Below are 26,078 nucleotides of genomic sequence, written 5' to 3' on the forward strand. Positions count from 1 at the left end.
AGTTGGTTTTTCTTTCTTTCCCTAAAGAACTGGTCTCATCCCTCTGGGGTCTCGCATAAGATCTGCTTCTCTAAATTCAGGTAGAGTCTCGGACTCCGGAGGGTCCAGAGCACACGGTCAGGTTCACAGTTCCAGAAGCTGATAGAAGTTACCCGAGGTTAACCGTTTCTAGAGTAAATGAGGACCGGTGGGCTGACGCGGGCCTTGGAAAATGCTGAGCCTGCCTGGGACCACGGCGCCACTTCCCAAGGGCACAAGCTCTGCCCCCCACCCCCCACCCCATCTCATCGGCAGAGACCCACGGCCCAGGGCTCCGGGGAGTGCAGCTGTGGGGTCACACAGCAGAGAGGGGCTGACAGGGACCAGGCAGCCGGAGCTGGGATTGCCCTGACCGCTGTGGGTGCCCGGGCCAGAAAGAGACCTCGGGGGACAAAAGGAAGGACACGAAGCCCAGTCGGAGCCTGTGATAAGCCAGGGCTTCCTCGAGTCCCCACTGCTTCACAGCCCCTCACAGGACCCTGAGAACTGAACACAGAAGACTCCGCGATGCCTGTTTCCGGGCCCGCATGTGTTGGCTGAGGGACTGTGGCCATCGGTGTCCCGAGCCCACCCCAGCCACTCTGGGAAGTGGATGAGGGATCCGGTTTCACGCTCTTCCCCACCCGCCCGCAGGTCCACAGCGTGTCCCTGCTCCGCAAACAAAGCTCCTGCTCGTGCATGCACAGGGGAGCCTCCCTAATCGCTGCCCCTTGGGGGCCAGACCCCAGGTGCCCTGGGCAAGCCCACACTCACCGGGGTCAGACTCCCGAGGCCAGGGCCCTGGAAGACACCATTTCCTACCCATCGGGGACAGGAGGTTGCTTCTAGGGACTTGCTGGAGAGACTCTAGGTCTCTCCAGAGCCGGCCCTTCATTGCGGGTCAAACGTCACATGTATGAGCAGACTCAGAGGTCGGATGTGGGTGTATCAGAGCGGGGTTCCCTGGGGCCTCTCTGAGCATCGGCCCCCAGGAGAGCTGGATGGGGCACATCTTCAACCCCAGAGCCGCTGGGTCAAAACGGGGCCTCCCGAGGTCAAGGCCGCAGGGGGGTTAGCAGGGGGTAAGGGGGTAGCTGCCCGTGGGGAGGGGAGAGAGGACACTGGCTTCAGACTCTGAGGCTGCACCTGCCCCCTTCCAACCACGCGCCTTTGGGAGTCAAGGAACCGCAAAGTCTTCCCAAGTTGCCTTTTCAACAAGAGGTGGCCTCGGAACAGAAAGAGGAAAGGAAGTTCCTTCCCCCGGGAAGCACGTGTCCAGCGGCGGCAAGGCAGGCGTCGCGGGAGGGGCCTCGGGACCAGAGCGCTGCCCTGGGAGAGGAGGATGGAAGCATCTTCTAAGGCTTTGGATGCCGTCGCGGCCTCATCACTGTTCACACCACCCGATGGGCCCCTTGGGGGCCTGGGGCCAGAAATAGACGGGAGGACCACAGCGCAAGCCGGGGCTCGTCACAGTGCTCACGCGGGTCTGTTTGCTCTCTCGGACCTTAGCCTCTGACGTGGGTCTTGGCCTCCGACGTGGGCCTTGGCCTCTGACATGGACGTGGACTTTGGCCTCTGACGTGGACCTTGGCCTCTGACATGGACCTTGGCCTCTGACGTGAACCTTGGCCTCCAACATGGACCTCGGTCTCCGATGTGGACCTTGGCCTCTGACGTGAACCTTGGCCTCCAACATGGACCTCAGTTTCCGATGTGGGCCTTGGCCTCTGACGTGGGCCTTGGCCTCCGATGTGGACCTTGGCCTCTAACATGGACCTTGGCCTCTGACATGGACCTTGGCCTCTAAGATGGACCTTGGCCTCTAATGTGGACCTTGGCCTCTAACATGGACCTTGGCCTCTGACATGGACCTTGGCCTCTAAGATGGACCTTGGCCTCTAATGTGGACCTTGGCCTCTAATGTGGACCTTGGCCTCTGACGTGGGCCTTGGCCTCCAACATGGACCTCGGACTCCGATGTGGGCCTTGGCCTCTGACATGGGCCTTGGCCTCCGATGTGGACCTTGGCCTCTAACATGGACCTTGGCCTCTAACATGGACCTTGGCCTCTAATGTGGACCTTGACCTCTGACGTGGACCTTGACCTCTGACGTGGACCTTGACCTCCAACATGGGCCTTGGCCTCCAACATGGACCTCGGTCTCCGATGTGGGCCTTGGCCTCTGACGTGAAAAGCAGCCCGGCCGGCCCACCCGAGGACGAGACGCGTGGGACAGACCAGGTGACCCCCGCCGAGTTCACCCCAGATCCGCCAGGCAGCCAGAGCGCCCCGGGCAAATCCAGCTCGGATCAGCAGAACCGGCCAGCTCACCCGAAGGCCGGGGACGACCGGCAGCGTCACTCCCACCATGACACTTTGCGGCGCTTGGCTGCCCAGCGGTAAAGATACACCGAGCCCGTGAGCAGGGAACAAACACGTTGCTTCTCTTCGTTTCCACTCCCTAAGCCGCCTTAGTTCCCAGGGAGGGAGCTTGGCTGGGGATTTTCTGGATCCAGATGAAGCAACTAACACGGCCACCTCCACAGCCAGCGTGCGTGGTCCTTGGATACCGTCGTGTCGGGGGGACACCGGTGTTGTTATCCCCGTGAGGAATCTGAAGCTCAGCAAAGCGGACGAGCCCCGACCAAGGTCACCACAGCTCCAAGTGGCAAAACCAGGACAGGAACTCAACTCCCACTGGTGCTAGAGCTTGTCCTCGTAAACGACGCGCCAGCAGGGGACAAATGAGCCCGTCCAGAATCAGGATCACCCTCATTTGATGAGATGCCACATCCTGGTAAACAATAAGCCAAGCCCTGGTCTAGGAAGGATCTGGTGAGAGGAGCCCCCGCCAGCCAGCGGAGGTGCACGGGGCTGGCCTCCGCTGGCACGTGGACACCCGTCCTACCTACACGGCCCTGGAGGAGGAGGCCGGCATCTCACGAGCTCAAGGGATGTGCATTAAGAATCTGTGAAATCGGGGCTTTGAAGCAATTCGACATGAGGGGAGATGGTCCTTTGGGTCACGCGATGCGGGACCTTCCCATCAGGCCGAGAAACCCCGAGGAGGACCTGGCTATACCGAGCCCTCGGACGTGGCCAAGAAACGGGCGAGAGGCCCCGACTCGAACCGACAAAGAATCTGAACGGGAAGACCCAAGGACATTTTCTTTGCCAAGCCAGGCATTTGGCTCCGGCTGAGAATTCCGGGTCCCGTTGTGTGACACGTCCCTCGTCCGGGCCTGAGCTGGATCTTGGGTAAAAGGGGGCGTCCCCACGTCTGGCCGCAGCCCAGCGTTTATCGGGCCGACTCCCCGACGGACGCAGGAAACCCCTTCCAGTGACTCAGTTTCTAAACCTCCGGGGTCTCCGCGTCAGATGGACGTTATTTTTCAAAAAAAAATTTTTTTTTTTTTTTTTAACAAGTCCGCAGTCGCAGGGCCGATTTCACCGCTTTCCCCCAGAAACCCCTTCGGATTCCACCTCGGAACTTTAAAACAACACTTTTATTTAGAGAGCTGATTTATTCATAAGTAAATAGGATACAGTGTGGGTGAAGTCAAAGGAACCAGGAGGCAGTTATTGGATCCATCAGCACAAAAGCCGCACTGTTGCCGGAGCGGAGGCTCTGCTGTCGCCGTACCTTTCAAAACTAATATGTAACCATATCTGTTTTAAAAGAGTGATTCATTTTCTTCCCATTGCCTGCGAAACTCTCTTCATCCCCACCACAGGAAACTTGAGTCTGATTTTAATGAGCTTCAATTGGAATGTGGCCTTTGAAAAGTAGTGCATTTGAAAAGATGGAACATTAAATTTTGTAATGATGTAAAACATCTTCAATTTTTGACAGGACAATGGTGCTTATTGTACTTTATGAGTCCACTGGCGATTCAAAGGTCACTTTGTATATGACTCCACAGACAGGGGCAGCGCGGAATGAAAATTAGGTTACATGTGATCAGCTTTATTATTAATCAGACGAAAATGGATTTTTAACATTTTTCTAATGAGCAACAGAGAAGGAAGAAAATACCACGAATGAAACTACAGAGGAACGAGAACGACCAGGTCTAAAAAATGCTCCACGGCCACCTCTAAAAACGCGCTTTAAATCTGAAACACTTAAATACTATCTCAAGGAATAAAATGCAGCTGCATATTTTGGTGTCATAAATACATGGAAAAACCACTGAAATACCTACTCTAATTTACTATCTCTGTCCTTTGTTTATAACTAACTAATGAACTGATTTGTCCGCACAGTATATTACCGCCGTCCCCAAGAACACCAGGCTGGGTGAGGCGGTGTCACTGTTTCCATGATAAATCCTGCGTTTCAGGGGTTTATAACTCAGCTGTAAATATGTAATTCAGGCTAAAAGTTGGCATACAAGGCCTCAGCCAGGAAGCAAATTTACGCGACAATCACCCCTCCACCCCCACCTAATTTTTGAAGCCTCTCTATGTGGGATATTTTGGTATTAAAGACACGGGGTATTGAAGTGAAAGAGGGGGAAAAAAAAAACAATAAATAAAAGTTGAAGAGGCGGTGATTTTTTTTTTTTTCATTTCTTATTTAAATCAAAAGGCTATTTTTCCGGCTACTCTCTGCACAGCGTATCAAGGTATTTATGAAATAAACAGGCTTCACAACCCCAGCAAATAAAAGCGGGCGGCGGAGGCGTGATGCGAGCACAGCCCCGAGGAGGGCCGTGGGGTCAAGGAGACCGAGGCGGGGACGGGCGGGCTCGAGGGCGCGTTCCTGGAGAACCACAGCCCCCCCCCCCCCCAGACGGGGCCGGCGAGGACGGTGGGATGATAGACGGTGTCGCCTGGGACAAGAAACGGGTCCAACATGCTCACAGGGCGGAGAAGCGGAGCCACGGGTCCGGCCCTGCCGCGAGCCCCCCGGGGCAGGTATGCCGTGGGCACCAGGGAAGCCAAGGGGACCGTGTGGACGCGGCAGGGCAGCAGGTCCCCGCTGCTGGGACCAGGACCTGGCCATCTAGCCCACGGGGTCCCGTGGCTGGTGTAGACACGGACTTCGGAGACGGGAGCAGAGCCTGCCCGAGCCTACAGGGCAGCTCTCCGCGTCCCACGGGTTAAGGAGAAGGCGAGCGGGGCAGACGGGGAAGGAGGGTGAAGTGAGGATGAAACTGGGAGTCCCTGGTGCGTCACGGCCCGGGGGGGTCTGAGGCCAAGGTGGACTGAGAGGAGGCGGAGGGAAGGGGGGGCACCCGCAGGGTCGGAGCTGGTGTCCCATCTGCAGGCACCAGCAGCACCTACCCCACCCCGGAGGAGCTGCTGTGGCCCACCTGGCCCCCGCTGCCGGCCTTCCCCGTGGGTGCCTGTCCCCCACCGTCTCTCCAGGGTCCCCCCGGGTGCACAGGCAGGCTCGCAGCCTCGAGGTGCTGGCCCCCCTGGAGCCTGCCCGGCTGGGCTCCCCAGATCCTCTTGCACGTCAGCAGCACCCTGCGTAGGGCAGTGAGCCAGGCTCCCCCACCCCCCGAAGTCCTGTTTACTTCTGGTTTCCCTAGAGTCTTATCCCGTCTGACTGGTCATTTAACTTGTCGACGGCCCACCACCCGCCTGCCAGGACGCGGGGTGTCAGCCTCCCGCCTCTGGGTCCCGGCGCCCAGAGGGGGCCTGGCACCTGCTGCCTCTGGACAGAGCTGCCGAAGGGATGAGCGTGCCCCGATGTGGCCGCGTCCTCGGCCTTGCTTCTCCCTGTGCACCCCCCGCTCGCCCTGAGCTGACCAAACCCCTTGGGGTGGTGGCCCCAGGGGGCTCCCCCAACAGCGGGGCAGTGGCTGCCCCCAGCCCACGAGCTGGCCGTGGAGGAGTCCACGCAAGTCGCTCCAAGCCCCGCCACAGAGGTCTTCCCCGTGGAGAGGGCTCTGTGCACCCCCCACGCCCCTGGCACAGCAAAGTGGGGCGAGGCTCACAGGGGCAGGGACCACAGCCGCCTGGGTCACTCCCGTGTCCTGGTGCATATGGCAGGTGTCCGATAAACACCGGCCGAATGGAGTTCGGGATGAGCGATGAGTCAGCGCTTGATGACTGCCCGGACTCCAGACTCCGTCCCCGGCCGCGCAGACTGCGGGGGGCGGGGCTGGGGCCGCACAAGCGGAGGTGAGCCCGCGTAGACCAGTGCCCGTCTACACACGGCCCTGCAGGGCCAAGCCCGGACAGCTCTCCGCGGCCCGTAGCCCTCCTGCTACCTCTCTGCCGTGGAGGGCTGCCCTCAACCAAGTCATTCCAGCCAGGCCGTATCTCAGTTTCCCCCCCATAAAATAAACCCGGTAGGAGGAGCCGAGGAATCGAACCCATCGACGAAAACATCTGTCTTCTTCTGCTGTGTGTCGATTGCCCATAGACGCAGACGTACACTCGATCCGGGCCCGTCAGGAGCTCTCCCCGGCGTGGCACCAAAGGGGCTGGGGGCTGAACGGCCTACTTCCACGTCAGCACCCACGGAAGAGCTCCGCAGGACCCGGAAAGGCCCGGCAGCGAGGTTGCCAACCCGACCCTCCCGCTGCCATCCAGCCCGTTGTCTTTGGGTTGACCTTGGGCAGCAGCGAGGGGAGCAGGGCCCGGCTCTCGGGACCAACCATGGGCACGAGTCCCGCACTCCCCGGGCCGGCGTCTCCCCAGGGCAAGGTGCAGCTGAACGGCAGAAGGCAAGTGGGCTTGGGAGTCGTGCTTCTGGGCCTTTCTCTGCAGAGGAACCCACCTGGGAGCCCTGCGCCCTTCCTCGAATGGTCTTGGTTCATGGTCGTCCTGGTCCCCTGGCCCAGCTGCAGATCCACCCTTTTGTGCAGAGAACATCACAAATAATGCGAAGGGGGCGGGGGGGGGGCAACTTACCTCCTCACTTTGAGAGCAGACAGGGTAGTTCCTGATTTCACCTTTTAATATTCGGAAACCGATAGCGCCGCAGCTAATGCGGAAGGTGGGCTACCTCTTGTCTCCCACGGAGGCCAGAACGGCATGAGATGCAGATAATATAGCAACCAGCTGGGAGAAGAAACACTAAAAAAAAAGAAAAAAATCATCCAGAAATAGCTATTCATTTGAAAGCAGTTTGCCCAGACGGGAGCAGGGATCCTGAAAAGACAACGGAGCAGCCAGTCTTGGGGATGAGTCTCCCCGCGCCTCCGGAGCGGCGGCTCCTATCACCAGGGCCCCTGCGCGGGGAGGGCTGGGGGGCGTCTGGACCCGTCCTGGCCGCGGTCAGCAGGGGTGAACTTCACGCTGGGGCCGGTCTGAGCAGCATCGCTGGAAACCCGTCGGCCTTTCTCCGGGGAGGCCGGGCTGAGATTCCCAGGGGACTGGCCCGTGTCCTCCAGGCGACTGTTGGGCGTGGCCGTTGAGCGTGTCGAGGGGCTCCGGCTTGCTACCTCTCGTGGGATGCCTGAAGGGACCCCGGGCAGGCTGCGGGCCCAGAACGGACTCTGCCGTGGGAGTCTCGGTCTGCGGAGGTGAGAGACCCTCCCCTTGTGGGAGCTGAAGGACGGCCCTTGTGCTCCTGGCGCCAGGTTCCCAAGGTCACGTGGCCAAGTCTCCGAGTCTCAGCTGCCTTTTCTTTCCCGCCATCCAGGAGCGGGGTTATTGCTCATGTGCAAAGAGTAGCTCCTGGTGCCTCCCGCAGACCCCGGAGTCCTCCAACACGCTGGTCCCACGCGCAGGGAAGTGCGGGAACGGGCAGAGGTGCTCTGGGGCAGCAGCGCTGGGCGCCCAGAGACCCGGGCAGTGAGCTCAGCCTTTCGCTGCTGCTGATGGTGCAAACGCCATTGCTCGCTTTCTCTTTGAAATTCCATTTTTCCAAATGGGGAAAATGGGGGGAAAAAAGCCCCAGTTCCAACTCCGTTGACCGGTCAAGGGCATGGAGAAGCTTGAATGAGACCCCAGTGTTCCTGGGAAAGCCTTGGGACGGGTCCATCGCATCCGAGGGCGCGTGAGCCCTGGAGCCAGGAGGCCCTGGCCTCCGCCCTTCTCCATCTCTGGGCCTTTGTCTCACTGTCCTCTGCTCCGAACACGCATCCTCTCGTCGTTGCACGGCTGGCTCCTTCCTATCGCCCAGGACGCCGTCCAACGTCACCTCCTCCGAGAGGTCCCCCGACCTTGATGGTGTGGGACGACCTCGCTAATTCTTCATTATGTGGGTCATATTCTTCTTGTCAGAAGCTTAACTTTGTTCCAGTTCATCATCAGGGCTCCCCCCATAGCACGTGCCCCGCGAGGGCCGTCGTTTTGGCTAATTTGTTGGGGACCAGCTCCCCATCCTCTGGAACAATTCCATCCGTGCAAAATAAACGAACGTATGCTCGCATCCATCCCCTATCACAGAATCTTCTTTCCAAAAGGTGCGGGGCTGTTTCCTCGCTCTCGAGAACGACGCGAGGGGAGCGTGCAGGGTGAGATCCGGGGCTGGAGGGCATGGGGACCCCCAGAGTCTCTGCCCCCTTCCCTCAAACCCCACATGTGTTTCCCCTCTGTGCTGCTTCTGCACGCTGCACCGCCGGCTCCCAGGGCGGGGACCCGGCACCGTCACACGGCTGGGACTCGGGTCTCCCAGGTGCATGCACGCCCCCCGCCCCGCGGTGAACCAAGGCAGGCTGCGTGGCCACGTCCCCAGGAGCACAGCAGCCTCGGGCAGCAGGAGGGAGACTTCTGTTTCCAGAGGAGGGCGCTCGGCAGCGTTCTCGCAAGTGGCACCTGGTTCCAGCCAGAGGCGACTATTTAAATCTGAGTGCACAGCCCATTTGAGCCAAGAAGCCCCCTCCGACCGGAGCCTCTGAAGTGGCCAAGCAGGGGAAGTCAAAAATGGGGCACATTTGCCCCAAAGCTGCGCGGACAAGCTGCAGGAACACTCCCCCTGCCCGGGCAGGAGGGGAGGCCGCATGGGGCCGCCCCAGCACGCAGAAGGGTGGCCAGGCACATGCACCTGCCTGGACACCTGCGAAGGACACTCAGCCACCGAAGGGCCAGCTCTTCCCCTGATTTGCATCTCAAAGATGACCTCTAAGGTTACCTGTAGCTCTGAGAGTCTGGGGATCTTGCATTTCATGACGGAGGAACCAATTTAAGCCTCAATGAGCTCTAAAAATAAAGCCACCCAAGGTGCTTGGGGGTGACCTGCGTCCCCGACGGGACAGGCCTGGGACTCTGGGAAGCCGGATGCCGCGGCCGCGCTGGCCAGGGAGCACCGAGGAGCGGCAGGAGAGGGCTGGCAGGGGAGGAACCCCCATGGGCTGCCCCGCACCCTGTGCTTCGAGCAGCGTGGGCACAGTCCTCCGTCACCCTCCCTGGCAAAGGCTTGACCCCCTCAACCTTCGCCTGCATGTGCATCGCAGCTTCCTCGGGTCGTTCTTCGGGAAGCTCCCAGCTTCTGCCCCCAGGAGAGCCCCCAGACGTGCCCCCCACGGCTGGTCACTCCCACGCCAGGACGCACGGGACCCACGTCCTGAAGCAGGAGCCCCCACCGGCCCCGTAGACCCCAGCGCCCGGCCGGCGCCTGCCTGCCTCCTCTCCGAGCAGAGCACCGACGGGGCGTCCTCAGGACGCGCAGAGGCGAGGCCGCCAGGCTGGGAGGGCCGCTGTGAGAGGGGCTGACTGCACACAAGCCGCCGGGGCCGCCGCCGAGGCCGTGCGGAGCTCCGCGGGCCCAGCGTGAGGCCCACTTGTCTTCTTTTGAGGAGCAAGGGGACAGCTGACCGCTTGTCCACGGGATGTGTTTTGATAACTCCGAGAAATGAGAGGGTGTTTTATGGGAGGGTAATTGGGCATAATTCCCTTCACGACTTGGAGTCAACAGGCAGCCTCTACAGCTGGCCCTTATTTGGTGCCATCGGCGGCAAATGCTATTTTCATGGCCAATTTATTAAAGACTCCATGTTTTTTGAGGAGACGTCACCAGCACAAAAAGGGGTATATTTATTGATATGTTTAAAATACAGGTTTTTAACTGGATTCCTTCACCCTTAAACACAAAGTAAAGAGACAGACAGATACAATTATGCTCTGACTGGCTTCCGCCCGGCCTGCCCAATGGGAACGTCTGTATATAGTTCTCAGTGGCGCTGAAATCTGCTTAGGAAAGCAACAAGTCCTTTGTTCCGTTGACAACAGTTATTACAATTAATTCATTTTGTGATTGGTACTTGCGCTGAGTGACAAGGTGTTATTTTTACCTCCGTAAAAGTTAAAGTGCTAATGCCTACGTGCACGCCGGCCCCGCAGGCTTGCTATCACTCACGGGGGAGAAGAAAAGGCCGACTTCCGGCTGTTGCTCAGCCCCCGCCTCCCCACAGCCCCCACGCCAGTTGCAGTGGGGAGCAACGTGCGGGAAGCTCCCGCCTCCTAGGACCCCCCCTGTTTTCTTGCACAGACTCTTGCAGGAAGGCCTGAGGTGCGCAGGGGACGGGAAGGCCTCCCGAGGGCCAGCTGGACGCCCCGGATGCCGCGACGTGGCCTGGGCGGCGAACCCTGTCCCACGCGCCGAGGCCGGGCTCTCCCGCTCGTAGCCCAGGTCTTCACCACCCTGGCGCCGACCTGACGTCTCGGGCTGGGTGACTCTTGGCCCTGTGCATTGCAGGGCGTCCAGCGGCAACCCTGGTCTCCACCCACTGGATGCCAGGAGCACCCCCCACACCCCGCCCCAGTGTCCCCAGATTGCCAAACGTCCCCCGGGGGAAGAAAAATCAGGCCTGCTGGAGAGCCACCGCCACCGCCGGACACGGCACCTGCTGTTTGTGCCGTGGAGACAGACGGGCCGAGAACCCTGCTCCGACTCATCCCGTGTTCAACGGAGACGCAGGCCGGTCACAGCCACCCAAAGGGAAGGGCACAGGGGGACGGTGGACCTTTTGTGCATCAAGAGCGGGTGGGCAGGGAGGCCTGGGTGGCTCCGCGGTGGAGCATGTGCCTTCAGCCCAGGGCGAGACCCCGGAGTCCCACGTCGGGCTCCCTGCTTGGAACCTGCTTCTCCCTCTGCCTGTGTCTCTGCCTCCCTCCCTCTCAGTCTGTGTCTCTCATGAATAAATAAATATTTTTTAAAAAGGGGGGGTGCAAAGGAGAAGAACTCAGAACCCAAGCAGGGCCGAGCCGCATGGCTCCTTTCAAAGGATGCTTTCCCTCGGGAGCCCAGACTTGCTTCAGCTACGATGATCGAGAAGGGGCGTTTTCTGGTTATAAGCAAATTCGGGTGCTCTGGGTGCTCTGAGGGCTGGGCTCCTGGATAGGCAGAGCCTCCTCTCCGCTCGTTTAGTCCTATCGATTAGTAACTGGGCTCCCGGCGTAACCTTCCTATGGAGACACTGCCCTGTTCACACCGACGAAGGGGTGAAGGTCTGGGACGAGGTCATCCTGGTTCTGGCTGCGAGTGTCTCAGGGAGGATCTGGAATTGTCTTTCAGAGGAGCAGGGTAGAGGCCCCGAGGCGCAGAGCTGGGCCCTGCTCCTGCGACCTGGTCACCCGTCCCCTGCTTCCTTAGGGCGGTGCGGTTGGGTGTCTGTAGCAGGGACACGCAACACAGAGCTCAGTCCTTGGCTGCTCAGCCCGGGTCCCCACGTGTGCATGGGGCCCCAGGGCCGTCATCTCAGCTGCCCCGGAGCACGGCTGCACCACGCCGGGGTCCCCAGCCAGCCCGGCGTCCTCCCCGTAGGAGGCACTACGCTGCAACCCAACTCGCGCCGTCCATCTGCACCGGGAAAGCCGCGGACGGCGAGCCACGGAAACCCTCCCAACTTTTTTTTTTTTTTTTTTTTTATTAGCAGTATTTATCACCTCCTCAAAATCCATTGCAGATTTTAAATGAAAATAAATGACTATCTCTAGACTGATCGATACGTGCATCTTTGCTTTTTAAAAAAGTAAGAAACGTAATGTGAAGAAATCCTCGACTTTGCTCCTCTCCATCCAATTTTAAGAAGATTCGATATTTAGTAAATGTAATCCTCTTTGGGCAGAACAATGTCCTTAAAAATGCACAAAATGTCATGGCACCCAAACCCCTGTAGGGGGGGGGGATGCTGCCTTTGCCCTGTCACCTCGGGGGCCCCCCAGTGGGCCACCCCCTGCCTTCGGGCATCGGGACCTGTTTATTCCTATTAAGCGTAAAGAAAAGGGTTTATATATTTAATGATTCCAAAACCAAAATGCTACCTACTATCTGCACAATTGCCATTTCATCTCCTTAAACTTCTCCAGCCTGACGTTTTTAAAAGGGCAAAAGCAGAAAACCCTTATATAATACCTAATTTGTACATCTGCGGTTTCCCTCTGACTGGCACAGACACCATATGTTTTTAATTATCATAATAGCCCTAAAGAACCTGTTCGGTGGGAAACACATATGATCCTTTTATTACTGGTTTGTAATTTAAACAGTTTTAACCGAAAAGGTCTGGCTATAGGGGAGTGACAGGCTCAAAGTCCTAAGATCCCAGTCATCGACCTCTGGAAGCTCAAGTTCAGATCCCACCCACCGAGGCAGGACCTCGTTCCCCCTGCTTGACAGAGGTAATTGGTCACATGTGAGGCGGCTCCGTGGGACCTTAAAAGACATGATCTGTGATCTCCAGTGACGCCGGGTTTGGGGCAGAGCCTGACACAGTGAGAATAAGGTTGATAAATATTATTCTAGTCTGACCTCTGCTGCTTTCACAGCTGGGGGCTGGGCCCGAGGCGGCGCTGGCGGGAGGGCCCGCTGGTGCCCCGGGCCACCCACTCTCTGCTCTCACCCACCTAGACCCCAGGGAGCGATTGCAAGGTGAGGGGTCAGGTTTCCCTGAGCCCCTCTGACTTGCGGGGACTGGCTGGGGCGGTGGGGGGGGCGGCTGGGAGGCGACAATTCTTCCCTGAGGCTGAATGCACGGAATAAATGAGTCCCGAGCAGAAGGATTCTCAGGCTGGGACGACCCGTGCAGGCACCTCCGTCACCCGCGGAGAGGTGGGGAGCCCCGGGGTGGGAGGACGGGTGCTCAGGGCCACAGGGCAAATCCCGGGCCGGTTGGGGGGGCAGCACCCTGTGTCGCCCGTCGCTGGGGGCCGAGCCCCAGGGTCCAACTGTGACTGCCATCTCCGCTCGCCGTCGCCCCGTCCTCTCCCAGCACCCAGAGCTGGAGTCGCCGGAAACCAGCTGCTGTGCATGTTGCTTGGTCGCGTGGCTCGTTTTCGATGCACCTCAAATAGAGCTGAGAGGCTGGGGAAGCACGGGCCCCCCTCCCCCGGGCAGGGACGCAGCACACGGGGCACCCTCGGGGACGTCCGCTGCCTGGCCTCGGGCCTCAGCGCCCCGACATGCTCGCTGGGGCATCCTGGGCGAGCGACGCGGCCCCGGCGTGCCTCTACCTCCCCACGTGTAACATGGGAAGAGTAAGGACCAGATCTGCCTCATGGGAGTCTGCGGGGAATTAAATAAAAGAGTATGGTCTGTGTCTCCCTCTGGGAGGTACCTAGAACGGGAGCTGGCCCTGGCGCGTGGTACGTGACGATGATTTAAAAATGAACGTGGTCGATGGAGGGATGGCCCCGGGGGATCAGACCCTGCTGCTGAAGACACGGGGGTCATGCCCTGGGCGCAGGGAGACGATGGCGGGAGAGTCATCTTCCTTAGACACTAGGGCCAGCATGCTGGGTGTCGAATGGGACGAAGCGACCCATTTCGGGGGAGCTCCTCCGAGGCGTCCAGGGGCCGGGGGCAGGGTTGGGACCCACGGCCACCTGACGTTTCCACTATGCTGCCCAACTAGCGGGTCTCATTCCGCCGGGTGGCCATGCAGGCGTCCTGGGCGGTTTTAGCCTCCAAGTGTGGGATTCTCTTCCCTGGACTGTTTGGTGTGGTCACAGTCTGATACCGGCAGTGCCACGCCTGGAGAAGGAGGCCCGGGGCAGCTGGAACCGACTGCAACCTCTCTGCCAGGCCCAGCGCACGCCCCTCCCTGCTGCCCTCGCACCCTGGCCGCAGCTGACCGCGCTGAGGTTCGGGGGGCCGGGTCCCCACCTGCGGCACCGGGAGGCTTCTCCATGGAGGGGAGAACGGGCGAGCCACCCATCATCCCTTGGTCTCAGCTTCCTCACTCAGGAGGTGGGCTCTGATGACCGGCGGACCAGGCCGTGCGGAGCTGGCTGGTGAGGCTGCTGGCCCGACAGTCGCAGGAGGACCGGCCAGCTCCGGGGGCCTCCCATGAAGGGGGCGACACCGGGATGGCCCAACTGCCTAGAAGGCAAGGCTGGGGGCCAGTCTGCATCAGAGAGACCCTGCCCCATCTCTCCTCCGGTGGGATGAGCACCTGTCCGGGTCGGTGACACCGGCCTTCATTTGGCCACCTGCAGCCTTGGAGGAGGAAGGAGGGAGTCACAAGCTTGGACCCGAAGCCAGTGACCCCAGAGGACAAGAGCAGGCTCTCTCATCATTCAAAAAAAAAAAAAAAAGAGGGGGTAGGGAGGCTCCAAGCCCCCAAGCCCCCACCCCAGAGGGCCCGCTCTTTCCTTTGGGCAGGCCGAGGGCCAGATGGCCACCCTCATTTGCCCTGTCAGCGGTGACCTCTCGACTCGACAAATAGCAAGTGAGTCTTAATCAGAGCGCGCCCTTCCTGTCCACCAGACAAGGCAATTGCCCGGCCCGCCCCTCAAGGAAACGAGACCTTCTTAATCACAGGCTGCTGGAGGGGCAGCGAGGAGGACCAGAGGCCCGCCCGGCCCGCAGCCCGCAGCCACCGTCCTCCCCGGGGCCCCCGCCAGCCCGGGCCGGGAGGAAGGCGCCTCCGAATTGCCAGGCCCTGGAATAATAACTCACATTACTCCGATCCCATCTGCACCCAGTGAAGGCAGAGCAGGGGAAGGAGCATAAAACACAAAGTTCCCACAGACAACATCTGTCTTAGTGCAAACAATGGACCATTATCTTGTAAATAATTCTGATTAAGCTGCAGCGTTTCCTCCTGAAACTGGTGGCGGGGAGCACCAGGAGGAGGGTGCGCTGAGCACCGGGCCTCCCGAGCGGGCCTGAGCCCGTGAGCACCCCGCACCCCGCACCCTGCACCCCGCAGCAAGGCCCTTCTGATGGGCACGGGGCCCCCTGCAGCTCCCGGGGCTTCCCCAGCCTGGACCCCCTCATCTCTCGGGGGGGCCCCCCCTTCCTCACCATTTCCTCTGCCCGCCCCTCCAGGTGCTTTCTCATCTTTTTCTTCTACTCTCTTCCTACTGCTTTGCTGCCCCCTCGGCTTCCGCTTCCCTTCGCTTCTGTCTACCAGGCCCAGTTTCTGTTCTGGTTCTCGGCCCCCGTTCTCACCGCCTGGCCCTTCTGGCTCCCAGGCCCTCTGCGGCCCTCTGTCCACCCTCGTCCCAGCCCAGGCCCCTGGGGTGCACCCATCCTTCCCACTACCCCGCGGATACCTGCTGGGCACAGTGTCCAGGCTGCGGGCTCCGAGGCCTGCAGGCCCCACGCCGCCCTCTGGCTCTGTCTCGGGCCAACAGGCCCATGGGAGGCCCATGTCCCCCACCGGGAGGGTCCCTTGTGTGAGCTCCAGGATGCACTCTCCTGCCTCATCCCCCACCTCCTGCATCTCCTCCCCAGAGAAGGGGCTGACGAGTTGTGAGCCCACCCGACGCCGGGGACCCCAGGCACTCAGCCTGTACAAATGAAACGCGACTGTCCACTCCGCCAGGGCATTCACCCCGAAAGTCCTCAAGAAAATTCTCTTTGTGATTCCACATGAATAGCCTGAGTGTGACTTAGAGGCAACACACCAAGCCCGACGTTTCCACGTAAAGCAAAAGCCACTGGGGCACAAGAATCCCCTTCCCACAGGTTGGCCAATAGGTATCGTGTTTGTTTTGCTTTGTTTTGTGTTTAAATCTAATTGTGAATCCTCGGGGGCATTAGAAAACAGGAAAGATGGGTCAGTCACAGGGGTGATTTCTGCACATCCGGGGAATGGGGCCACTGAATCTTCACACGGGCTCCTCCGTGGAGGTGTCCAGTCTGGGGTGGGAGGACCCCCAGCTCACGCTTCGGACAGAGGCCTTCCAGGGGTGAGCACAGACCGGCAAGGCTGGGGCTACCACACCCTGCAACACCCTACCCCGATTCCCTACCCACCTGCCAAGGTCTTAGCGAGTTCTGGGTTTACGGGGTGGGGCTCCCCGCCTGGGTCCCACATAGCAGCAGACGTCCTTAAATAACTGAAACGTGGGTGACTTGCCGACCTCCTAGTTACCCAACCATATTCACTGTATTGTCTGGAGGGTGCATATGTGTGCCCTTTGATGGAAGACGAAACCGAGGCAATCCCGGTACAGCCAAGGATGCACGGGGCCCACACCTGGAGATAACACACGCGGCCCCAGGTTGAGGCGGAGGCGCTATGGGGTGGGGGGCAGGGGGCTTGCTAGCCAACAGCGACTGGGTGGCCGAGAGATGAGGATGGAAGAGCAGAAAGGCCCCCCCCCCCCCGGGCACGGAGGAGGATGTGCGCTGCCCCTGCGGCCCACGCACGCACGATGGGGCCTGACACCAGCCCCCGTCTCTTGATCCCGCCTTCCGTTCCCTGTACGAGCCGCGTGGGAGTTGGGGGCTCCCAGGAGGGGCTATCGTCCTAGGAGGGGCACGCTGGATTATCAAATTGGTATCTGCAATGTGCTTGAGGAAAACTTAATCATGGAAAACACTCTCAAGCTCCACTGTGAACACAAGAGGTCGAAAATTGAAAAGGAGAAAAAAGTCAGATAATCAGTTTTTTCTTGCATTACCATGAGCTCAAAAATCCTGTTGTATTCACTCTTAAAAAAATTATATGTATGTGTATATATATATATATGAGAAATTCCGCGACGCTCTTCTGATGATTTAAGAGCAGCGTCTTCACGAGGAGGGGGGTTCTCACTCACGGGCCCCAGGCCCTCAGACAGTAAACGGTCTTGGCTCCACTGAAATCCCACAGGTTCACGCACTTGTGGGACCAGCTGGGCTCCCACATCCAGGGCCCTGCTGAGCGTTCATGGGACTCTAGGGCTGACCGGGTCCTACAAGGTCACCTGGAAGGTCAGGGCTAGAAGGGACCGTGAGAGCCAGAGTTTGAGACCCGGGAGGCCGCTGAGGGCCCTTGCAAGCACCCCTCCTTTTACCCGCGGGGAAATGGTGCCCAAAGGGAAGGGGGAGCCGTCGACCCTTGGAGCCAGACTGCTGGTAGACGCCTGGTCCCCCCGACCCCCCATCTGGCCTCCGCTGAGCCTGCAGCTGAGCTGAGAGGCTCCACGCTTTTCAGTATTTAAAACCCACAGTTCGCTTCCCACGGGGAACCATGGACTGAGTACCTGTCCTCATCCTTGGTGGCCTTTTGCAGTGCGCTGAGGGTAGAAAAGCTCTCGGGCCAAGGGGTTGGTGCCCTACTGCTCCTCCTCCAGGTCCCTGGCATGCACGTCTGGTGTCGCTCCGCTTGCACATACGGAGACGGCTCGGTCCCTGATGGGCTGCAGTGGCCCTCGACGAGACGCCCCAGCTGGGGTCGATGCCCTCGCTCCTTCAGGCCTCAGCGGGGCAATTCTGAGATGAGCCAGAGGAACGCTGGAGGGGCTGAGCCCTGTCCCCGGCTCTCGTTAACACATCAGGGTGGCTTCCTCCCTCCTCCGTCTCCCTCCCGGCTCCTGGGATCACCTCCCACTCTCCCTCCACCCAGATTCTTATCTTAGGGCCTGCTCTGGGAGACCCCCAACGAGGTCGCCCCTGGGAGCTCCGAAGACTGACAAGATCAATGGACTCTCTCCTTGACCGGAGCCCAACCTACGCTGGACCCCTCAGGGCCCACCAAGGCCACCCCGCGTGCCCGCTGAGCACCCGCCTCCAGCCCTGGCCCAGGGGCGCAGCACACCTCGGAGCGGCCTGCCCTCAGCGCTCCCCATCCGCCCCGGCCCGGGGGGCCCCACAAAACCCTTGAGTCAAAGTCCGAGAAAAGCGACTTGTCCGTCATATAGAAAAGAGCAATAATTTAGTAAATTAATTGCAAATTTACTTTCCCTGCTTGGTTGCCCGTCTCCTTCTATGTGGATAATTGAGAGCACATTATATTAATGGGACAACAAGAGAAGTCCAAAAAGAAAACTGAAGCTCGTGAGCAGCGGGTTACGACCGGGACCGGGTGGGTGCCTCTGCCCAGCCCCCCGCCCCGCACGAGAGCCAGCCCGCGTCGGGGCGCACACACGGGTGTTTCTGCGAAGGCACCGGCTTTGCCGAGCTCCCCAGCTTTCACCCGGACACCGCACCGTGGTCGCCCCGGAGGCAGAGCAGCTCCCGCGGGACGGCGCGGCCACGTGCCTGTGAGTCAGTCCAGGCATCGGGACGTGTCCCGGAAGGAGCAGCTCTAACCTGGGGGCCATAACCATCTCCCAAAACTTAGAGCCCCCCCAGCCCCGCCCCCCGAGGATCTGAATTTCATCAGAGCAACCATATCCCTCCCCACCCCGTGTAGGGAAGCAGGGGCTCCGAGGACTCGGACCTACCACGAGCCGCAAGCACCTTCCACGTCCCACCCTGAGCCCGTGGCCTCCTTCTGACTCCAGCCTCCCCTCTGGGGGTGGGGGTGGGGGCGGGGGTCTCCTGCCCACCTCAGATCAGGGGTGGCCCAGCCTGAGAAGGGTCAAGGGCAGATCCAGTAGGTGATGCTCCGAGCAGGTGCGGTGTGTGGTCCCCCCAGGAAACCGACTCCCGGCCCCCACGCCGAGCTCTCAGCTGAAGCGGGCTCGTCCCCAGGCCTGACTCCCCCCAGCTTGCTCGCAGCAACCAGGAGGTTCCCCAAATGCACAGTGGGGGGGAAGGAGTTCTCTCCCCCAGGCAGGAGTGGGGGGTGGATGGGAAGCAGGGGTGCCGTGGAGCGGGAGGCGGGAGGAGGCTGGGGCTCGGTTCATAAAAGCGGGGGGATGAGAAGCCACACAGGTCCCCTCTGAGCTTGAGAAGTCCCCACTGGGAGAGACTCAGGAAACAGCCCCCGCCCCCGCCTGAGAGGTGGAAATGGGTAGAGGCCCCATAGCTGGGGGATCGGCCCCGGGAGGGAGAGAAGACAGCAGAGACGCAGCTGAGCCCGACGCCTCTCCAGGGTACGCCCTCTGTCCAGTCCCCCAGGCCCCTGGCCACCCTGCGGGCCCCTGAGTCCCTGCTGGCGGGATCTGGGGGCTGTGAGGTCAGCAAGGGAGCCCGGGGGGTGCAGAGTGACTATAAACGGTGAACGGGGCCGGGGGCCGCGTGCTCAGGCCTCGGTGGAGGCACAGAGGCCCCACAGCCGTCCACAGACCCCTCTCCCCCTGCCCCATCCCCGGGCCCGGGCACTGGTCCAGAGAGGCCCGCGGGTGCCCCCTGCCTACGGAGGAGATGGGGGGTGGCCCCATTCTGGGAGCTGCACCTGCAGCCTCTTCAACCAAACGGGCCTTGGGCCCCCGGGAGGGAACACAGCCCCTCCTGGCAGGGACGCAACGTGGCTGCGGAGGGCGACACGGGCCCCCCGGAGCCCTCAGGGGGCGAGAACCCGGGGAAGGGCCCAGAGCCCCAGACCCAGAGGGCCCTGGAAGTAAAGACAAAGGCCTCCTGGGGTGGCTCGTTCTGTTCAGGCGCGGGGAGGCCGCGTGGGCCCGGGCCGCGTGGCTGGGCATTTTGGGACCCGTCCCGGTGCTGTCGGCGCCCCGAGAGCGGAAGCGGGAGGCAGTTGTGGGGGAGCCACGATGGTCACGCGGGCTTGCGTCGTGTGTTCCGAGACTCGGAATCTCCCCTTCTCCCACAGAAGAGACTGTCCTCTGGTGTTTGGGGCCGAGGTCACTTGAACGGTTTGCAGGACACCTGCCGGAGGGGATGTGCCAAGCAGTCAACGTGCTACGACTGTCCTGCTGCCGAGGCCGGGGTTGCCGGGCTTCCGTCCCCTCACACGGGGGACACTTTATTTATGGGGGTGTGGGCACTGTCAGACGATGAGAATACCTCGCCCCACCTTTTCTCCCACCGGTTAAACGGGGAGCTGGGGTGTGCACAGAATTCAGAAGTCTCCAAAGCGGACACCCCAGCAGGAAGGCTTTCTAGAAACGCTGCAGAAGGGCAGGGGCCTGAAGTCCAGCTCGGGGACCAAAAAAAAAAAAAAAAACCCAAAAAACTAAGCCACAAAAATGGGGAAGCAAACCCCTTCGTTCCTCTAACCCCACCCCTCCCACCCTGACGTGGGGTCGGGGACACGGGTCGGGCCAATGCCCGGGACAGCAAAGGCAGGTACACCAAAAACTCAGCGGACAAAAATACCCCAAGTCCCACGATTCCGAGCCCCTTTCCGATGAAAACTACCCTCCCCAGGATGCAAAGAGAACCTGGAGGTTTGCACGGGGCCTGGGAGCACTCGTGAGGTCTAGGTGCCCGCAGGGACGTGCTCAGCTGGCCCACCCAACACGGCACCTGCCCCCCGCCCGCCGTCCCCGCCCCCCAGACCGGGAGATGCCGTGACACCTGCACCTGTAGGACCTGCTGCTACACGTGGGGCCCACCTCCGGCAAACAGCCCCCGGGGTTGGGGCCGGGGAGGGGGTGCAGCCACCTAGGACCTCCCCGAATGTCCTGCTGAGGCTTCCAACAGGGCGGGCGTCCGGGGTGCAGGAGGGGTGGGGGGGTGGTGGTGTTGGTGGTGGAGGAGGGTCGCCGGCTGTCGTAGACGGGATTAACATAATGACTCAAAACTGCACTAATGTTTCACAGCTTTTTTTTTTATTAGCAATACCAAGATAAGTTATTGAAGCATTTTTTTTAGTATTGTTTTACATTCCATTCATAAATGACCTAACTTGTAACTCAGCATACAGCACACTTAAAAGATATAGTTTGACACTTATTCAGAAAGCTACAATTATTAGAACTTACATGCCTTCATTACCAGGAACACCTTAATAGCATCTTCTCGTCACTTCCACAATACTCTAGGCCAAAGCACACGATAACCCAGCACAAGTTCATCACACAGTTTGCTTCCATCACCACGTTCGAAGTCGCGGCCGCCAGGGCGCCGTTCACTGGAAATTTTCTTTACTGTCCTCGGTTCCCGGTTAATGGGACAAGCTGACACAATATCAAACTAGCAATGGCACTGCTTAAATACTATGGAGAAAGAGGATTTACTGCACTTTTCCGTATTCTTCTAAAGCGTTAACAAAATACAGGACAATCGGACACAAGCGGTGACGCCAACGAGACTGTCAGGGCCCGGCCTCCAGCAGCCCGGCGAGCTGGCGTAGCAGGCCGACCCCCCTCCCGCCCCGCGCCCGGCCGCCAGTCAGACTTCTCACAGGTGAAGGGACGCTCCAATCCACCAGCACTTGTCACTCAGGATTCACGACTTGGAGGGAGTTTTTCAAGTTACTAAGCCTTCGCGATCCATGACTAATAGAGGAACATATGGGGCAGTATTTTTAGCCTCCCCGATTCTCTTGCTATATATACCGTAGGTCGGTGTGCGTGTGTACACACGTACCTATGCCAACAGTAATTATTTATTCAACACACATATGTGCACACGTTCTTCTCCCGACTTTACACGATTAACAAGCTGCAGGTAGCCACCGAGGAGCACGAACGGACAAGGGCAAGTCCAGCTAGACCGACTAGAACAGGGGGTGTCACTTACCTGCAAGAGAACGTGCAGATTCATTAAACAGTCCAGAAACCGCGAGGCCAGGGCCACGCTCCCTAATTGTTTAATGGAGTAACGACAATAAAGCAATATTTATAAAATTTGGTCCTTCCGTCTCTGGCGAAAGCGGGAATAGTCTACGTGATTAGAGCAGGTTGGCAATTAGGCGTGGAGGTGCCGTTGATCAGCGCTAAGTAATAGGAGATAATTACTACTTATTTGAAACCTGGGCTTTGCACACAACATCTGAATATAAAGAGGGAAGAACCTGACGCCTCCGGTAGCTAAGACGTGGCCTCCCGTCTACACGGCTGTCGGTGCCGACCGTCACCCTGGGTGGGCAGCCGGGAAGGGAGAGGCCCAAGCCGAAGCTCCGGGTACCTGGGCTCCGCACGAGGCAACCCGGGGGTCACGCTGCTGCTGTTTTGCACGAGAGCTTGCACGCCCCCCGGGCACGTGGGGGTCTGTTCCTACAACACCCTCTTAGCTTTCTCTTCCTCCCTCCCGGTCTTAAGCCATTACTGGGGAGGAAAAAAAAAAAAAAAAACGTGCATCCGTGCGTCTATGTCCGTGTGCGTAATTTTTTTTTTTTTTTTTTTTGGCACCAAAAAGCTCAGTTGCTGTCTCCTCTCACCCCGGGCTCGGTCCCGGGCGGGTGGGCATCGAGCGATCCAAAAAGAACATGCACACAGAAACCAAAATGAAAGCTACCAGACTTTTCTCCTGCTTCGGAGGCACTGTTGATTCAGACAGTAGCTTTTGGAGCCAAAAATATGCAGCAAAAGGAAAGGAACATAAACAAGGCTAAATGTCACCAGTGTTTGCCGACTTACAGACACCATCCATTTGTTTGTTCTGAAATGACGAGTGGACCATTTGGCAAATACAATGGTATTCGCACAACAGTTCTGTCGTCCTGCAGTGCAAACGACATCACGTCAGTGGCATTCCCATTTAATTTAAAAAAAAAAAAAAAAAAAGAGGGAGGAGGAGGAGAATGCCCAGAGTTTGGGGAGGCTGCCATCCAAAGAGGCTGCCTCGGCGTCAACACAGCGCACACAGCGAGGCCTCGGACGGGACAAGTCCGTGGGTGGGTGCGGGTTCCTGCGGGAGATCCCAGGGGACAGCACCTGCCCCTTGTCCTGCCAGAGCCAAAGGGACGAGCTCTGCGGCTGCCCGTGAGGCGGCCAGCGGGATGGGGCAACGATCTGCACTCACGCAAAGGATCTGCCCTCGGACCAAAAGCCGGGTGCTCCTCTCCCTACTGGGCTCCCACGTGGGACCCCGGACACACACTGCTACTGGGAGCAGGCCGGACTCCGGAAGTCAACGAACAATCTGCAAAGGATAGAATCAGGCAAAGGAAACGAGCGCCGGGTTGTGCTTTGCCGACAGTCTCTGCAAGACAACCCACTTCGGAACCGGCTCACAAAGAGGGCACGAAGGAGGGATGAGGGCTCATCCGGTGTCCAGGAAGGCACGGCAGCGCCACAGACGGGGAGGCCCCTGGGTCTTGCAGGCTAACGCCCTCCTCCCGTACGCAGGGAGGATTCACGCCTCGTGGTTCTCCCCCCGGGGCCGTTTTCCTAACCGAACCTCCTTTCTTCATCAGAACCCGCTGGCTCCTAGGCCACAAACTTAGAATCATCCACAAGACCAAAGAACGTGCCCAGCGCCCTTGGCTGTGCCCCTGTCGCCTAAGCTTGGGCGTCCTCCCTCACACGCACGTGGGGAGTGCTCAGGCTCCTTCCACACATTCCAGCTGCGGCCCCCTTGGACATCTCGACCGACTACAGGTTCGAACCAAAATCTGGCCAAACGTTAAGGAGGAGGGACTTACTTCCTACCCTAAGCGCTTGCCTTTGACCAGGAAGCAGCAGAACTGGGTAGAGACTGAAAAGGCAGGGCCACCGCCACCGATGCCATCGCAAAGTCACCAGAATTGCCTTGGAAGCTGAATTATCCACGTGCCAAGAAAGACCCATCCAACATCGGTCACGGCAGACGTGAGGAAGTAAACCCCGACCGAAAAGTGAGATCTGAACTTGCTTAGAACCGAAGGGACCGCTGCAACCAAGAGCCCTACGGACGCTGGGGCACCGGGGTGGCTCAGCAGTCGGTTAAGCCTCGGACTCTTGGCTTCTTCTGGCTCAGGTCATGGTCTCGGGGTCATGGGGTTGAGCCTTGAGTTGGGCTCCGTGCTCAGGATGAAGTCGGCTTGAATTCCTCGCCCCCTCTGCCCCTCCCCTCTGCCCCTCTCTCTCAAATAAATATTCAATAAGTGTCTTGGATACGGGCACCGTCCAAAATCATTCTCTATACAACGCCCACTCAACGGAGAACCAGTCACCTGAGCTCCTCTACACCTTGTTTCATCCTTCCACGTCTGTCCATCGGGGCGGGGGGGACAGGCTTCCGCAGAGCACGCTCACCTCCGAGCCAAGGTGGAGCTCCTGCCTGCTCCTCCTCTGCCTACACTGGCTGTGACCCGGGAGCCCCTGGGACTGCCGTGAGCTGCAGAGGGGTCTTCTCCTGCAAGTCTTTAGTGCAACAGGCAGGGGGTGGCCTTCCAGGACAGGTACACCGGGGCCATCTGGGTCTACGAGCCTCCTCTCTCTCTCTCTCTCTCTCTCTCTCTCTCTATCGGGAAAGTCTCTCGTGTCTCAGGCTTTGCATCACGGGTCAATAGATGGAGCCCAGCACCTGCTATCCTGGGCCTTCCCTACGTCGCTCCTGGGCCAGCGCAGCCACAACAGACAGGTTCCCGCGTGCCTCCTCCAGGACGACATCCTGCTCTACCCTAGGGCTGGGGGTGGCCCGGCTGGCCGACACGTGGGCCAAATCCAGCCCATCGCCTGCGTTAGTAAATAAAGTTTTATTGGAACACGGCCACGCCTATCTGTTTGATTTTCACTTGGCGGGGCAGGGTCGGGTGGCCGTGACCCAGACCACACCGCCTGCAGTCCTAACTTATTTCCTCTCTGGCTCTTGAAGAAAATCGTTCCCAACTCCTGCTTTGGATTGTGTGGCCGGTAAATGGTGACTATTTCCAGATACTCTCTGTGCTGGAAAGCGGCGAGCTTGGGGGAGGCCAGAGTCACATTTTAAGAGCGCTCAGCTTGGAGGCCCTGGTTCATTTTATCACGATGAAGCACAGCTCATTTTATCACAATGGGAAGAGGTTTCAGTGGACCCCGTGTTCTTTTTTTTTTTTTCTTTTAAGGAGGGGTCCTAATTCTCTCATTGCTCTGGAAGCCCAGGGAATCCTTGGTCTCAGGCGTAATTTGGGGTAGGGAGGCCAGGTTCCCAGTAACCTGCAGATAATAAATTGGGACGACTGAGACCTTTGTTGCTAATGGCCCTGCCTTCCCACTAGCTTGCCCAGGGGCCGGCCGGGTGCCTGGGGCTGGGAGCTACTGCGTGAGAGCCCATGCCCATGACAGACATGCTGGTGTCTCCTCGCTCGGCCCTCGGCCCGGCCTCCCCGCGTGCTGCCAACTCCAGAGCTCCGAAGGGCAGAGGGGGTCCTGCTCTTCTTACTGCCTTTCTCTCCAATGCTTCCCATCAACCCGACCCCGGGCGCACCAGAAGACACCGGCAGAGCAAACTCCGCTTGCAGGACTCAACACATGATGACCCCCAGCCATCTGTCTCGGGTTTGAAAGGCAGAGAGTAAGGGCGATCTGGTTGCTTTCCAAATCCACAAACTGGGGTGAAACATGCTCCGCGACCCTGCCATGCGGCCAGCCCTCCAGGTGCTGCGCAGACCGGCCCCTGCGCTGTCCGGGGCACACAGAAGCCCGCGCCGCCCGTGCTCCCCGACCTGCAAGCTGCTGGCTGGCCCAGCAGTTCACCAAAGTTTTTCCGACAGGACGAGGGGGTTGCCCGCCTTGTCCTATGGGTGGATGTGAGCCCTGCTCCGGCCTGCCCTTCCTTCCTAATTAAATACCCATGTGGCTCCTGTCCCATTACGGGACCAAGGTCAAATCCATTCCAACAAACCTGAGGGCACAGCCAAGTTCTTTAATGGCACTCAATGACCTTGCCTGTCATGTTCTTCAGCAGGACAAGGAAATGCGGGCTATGCCTGGAGTCTGAAAGACACCTCAAGGAACGGACGCTTTAATCGCAGTGGTAGTTCGCCCGATGGCGTCAGGCCCACAGCGGGATCCGACCCACTCGACAAGCAACCGCGTGTGTCCTCCAGCTCCACCCAAGACGGCTCCTCCTCAGGATCTCCCTTAGCACATCTCTGACAGGCGGATGCGCTACGCTCTACGGAAGCGCCCTGCAAGGTTCACACGCGGGCTCCAGGACTCTGCTGCCCACCGGGCTGGGCCGGCCCCTCTCTTCAACTCTCTCTTCTCAACCAAAGTTGGAAACGCACTGGCCCGGAATGGGCCG

At 59.4% G+C, this 26,078-nt stretch overlaps 1 protein-coding gene across 4 annotated transcripts in view; it reads right to left on the reverse strand.

Annotated features, from left to right (window-relative positions):
- ZNF536 (zinc finger protein 536) overlaps positions 1-26,078 on the reverse strand; it is a 424,016-nt gene that overhangs the window by 118,459 nt on the left and 279,479 nt on the right. Inside the window, exon 6 of one of the 4 annotated variants that reach the window (XM_041732407.1) lies at positions 20,821-21,668. The exons of the other annotated variants lie outside the window; for them this stretch is intronic. Coding sequence (XP_041588341.1) covers positions 21,661-21,668 — 8 coding nt within the window. The 3' untranslated portion in view covers positions 20,821-21,660. Of the gene's footprint in view, positions 1-20,820; positions 21,669-26,078 lie in introns of those variants that run through there. 4 annotated transcript variants of the gene reach the window in all.

Source organism: Vulpes lagopus, chromosome 2 (assembly GCF_018345385.1).
Source record: "Vulpes lagopus strain Blue_001 chromosome 2, ASM1834538v1, whole genome shotgun sequence".
Taxonomy (NCBI): Eukaryota; Metazoa; Chordata; class Mammalia; order Carnivora; family Canidae; genus Vulpes; species Vulpes lagopus.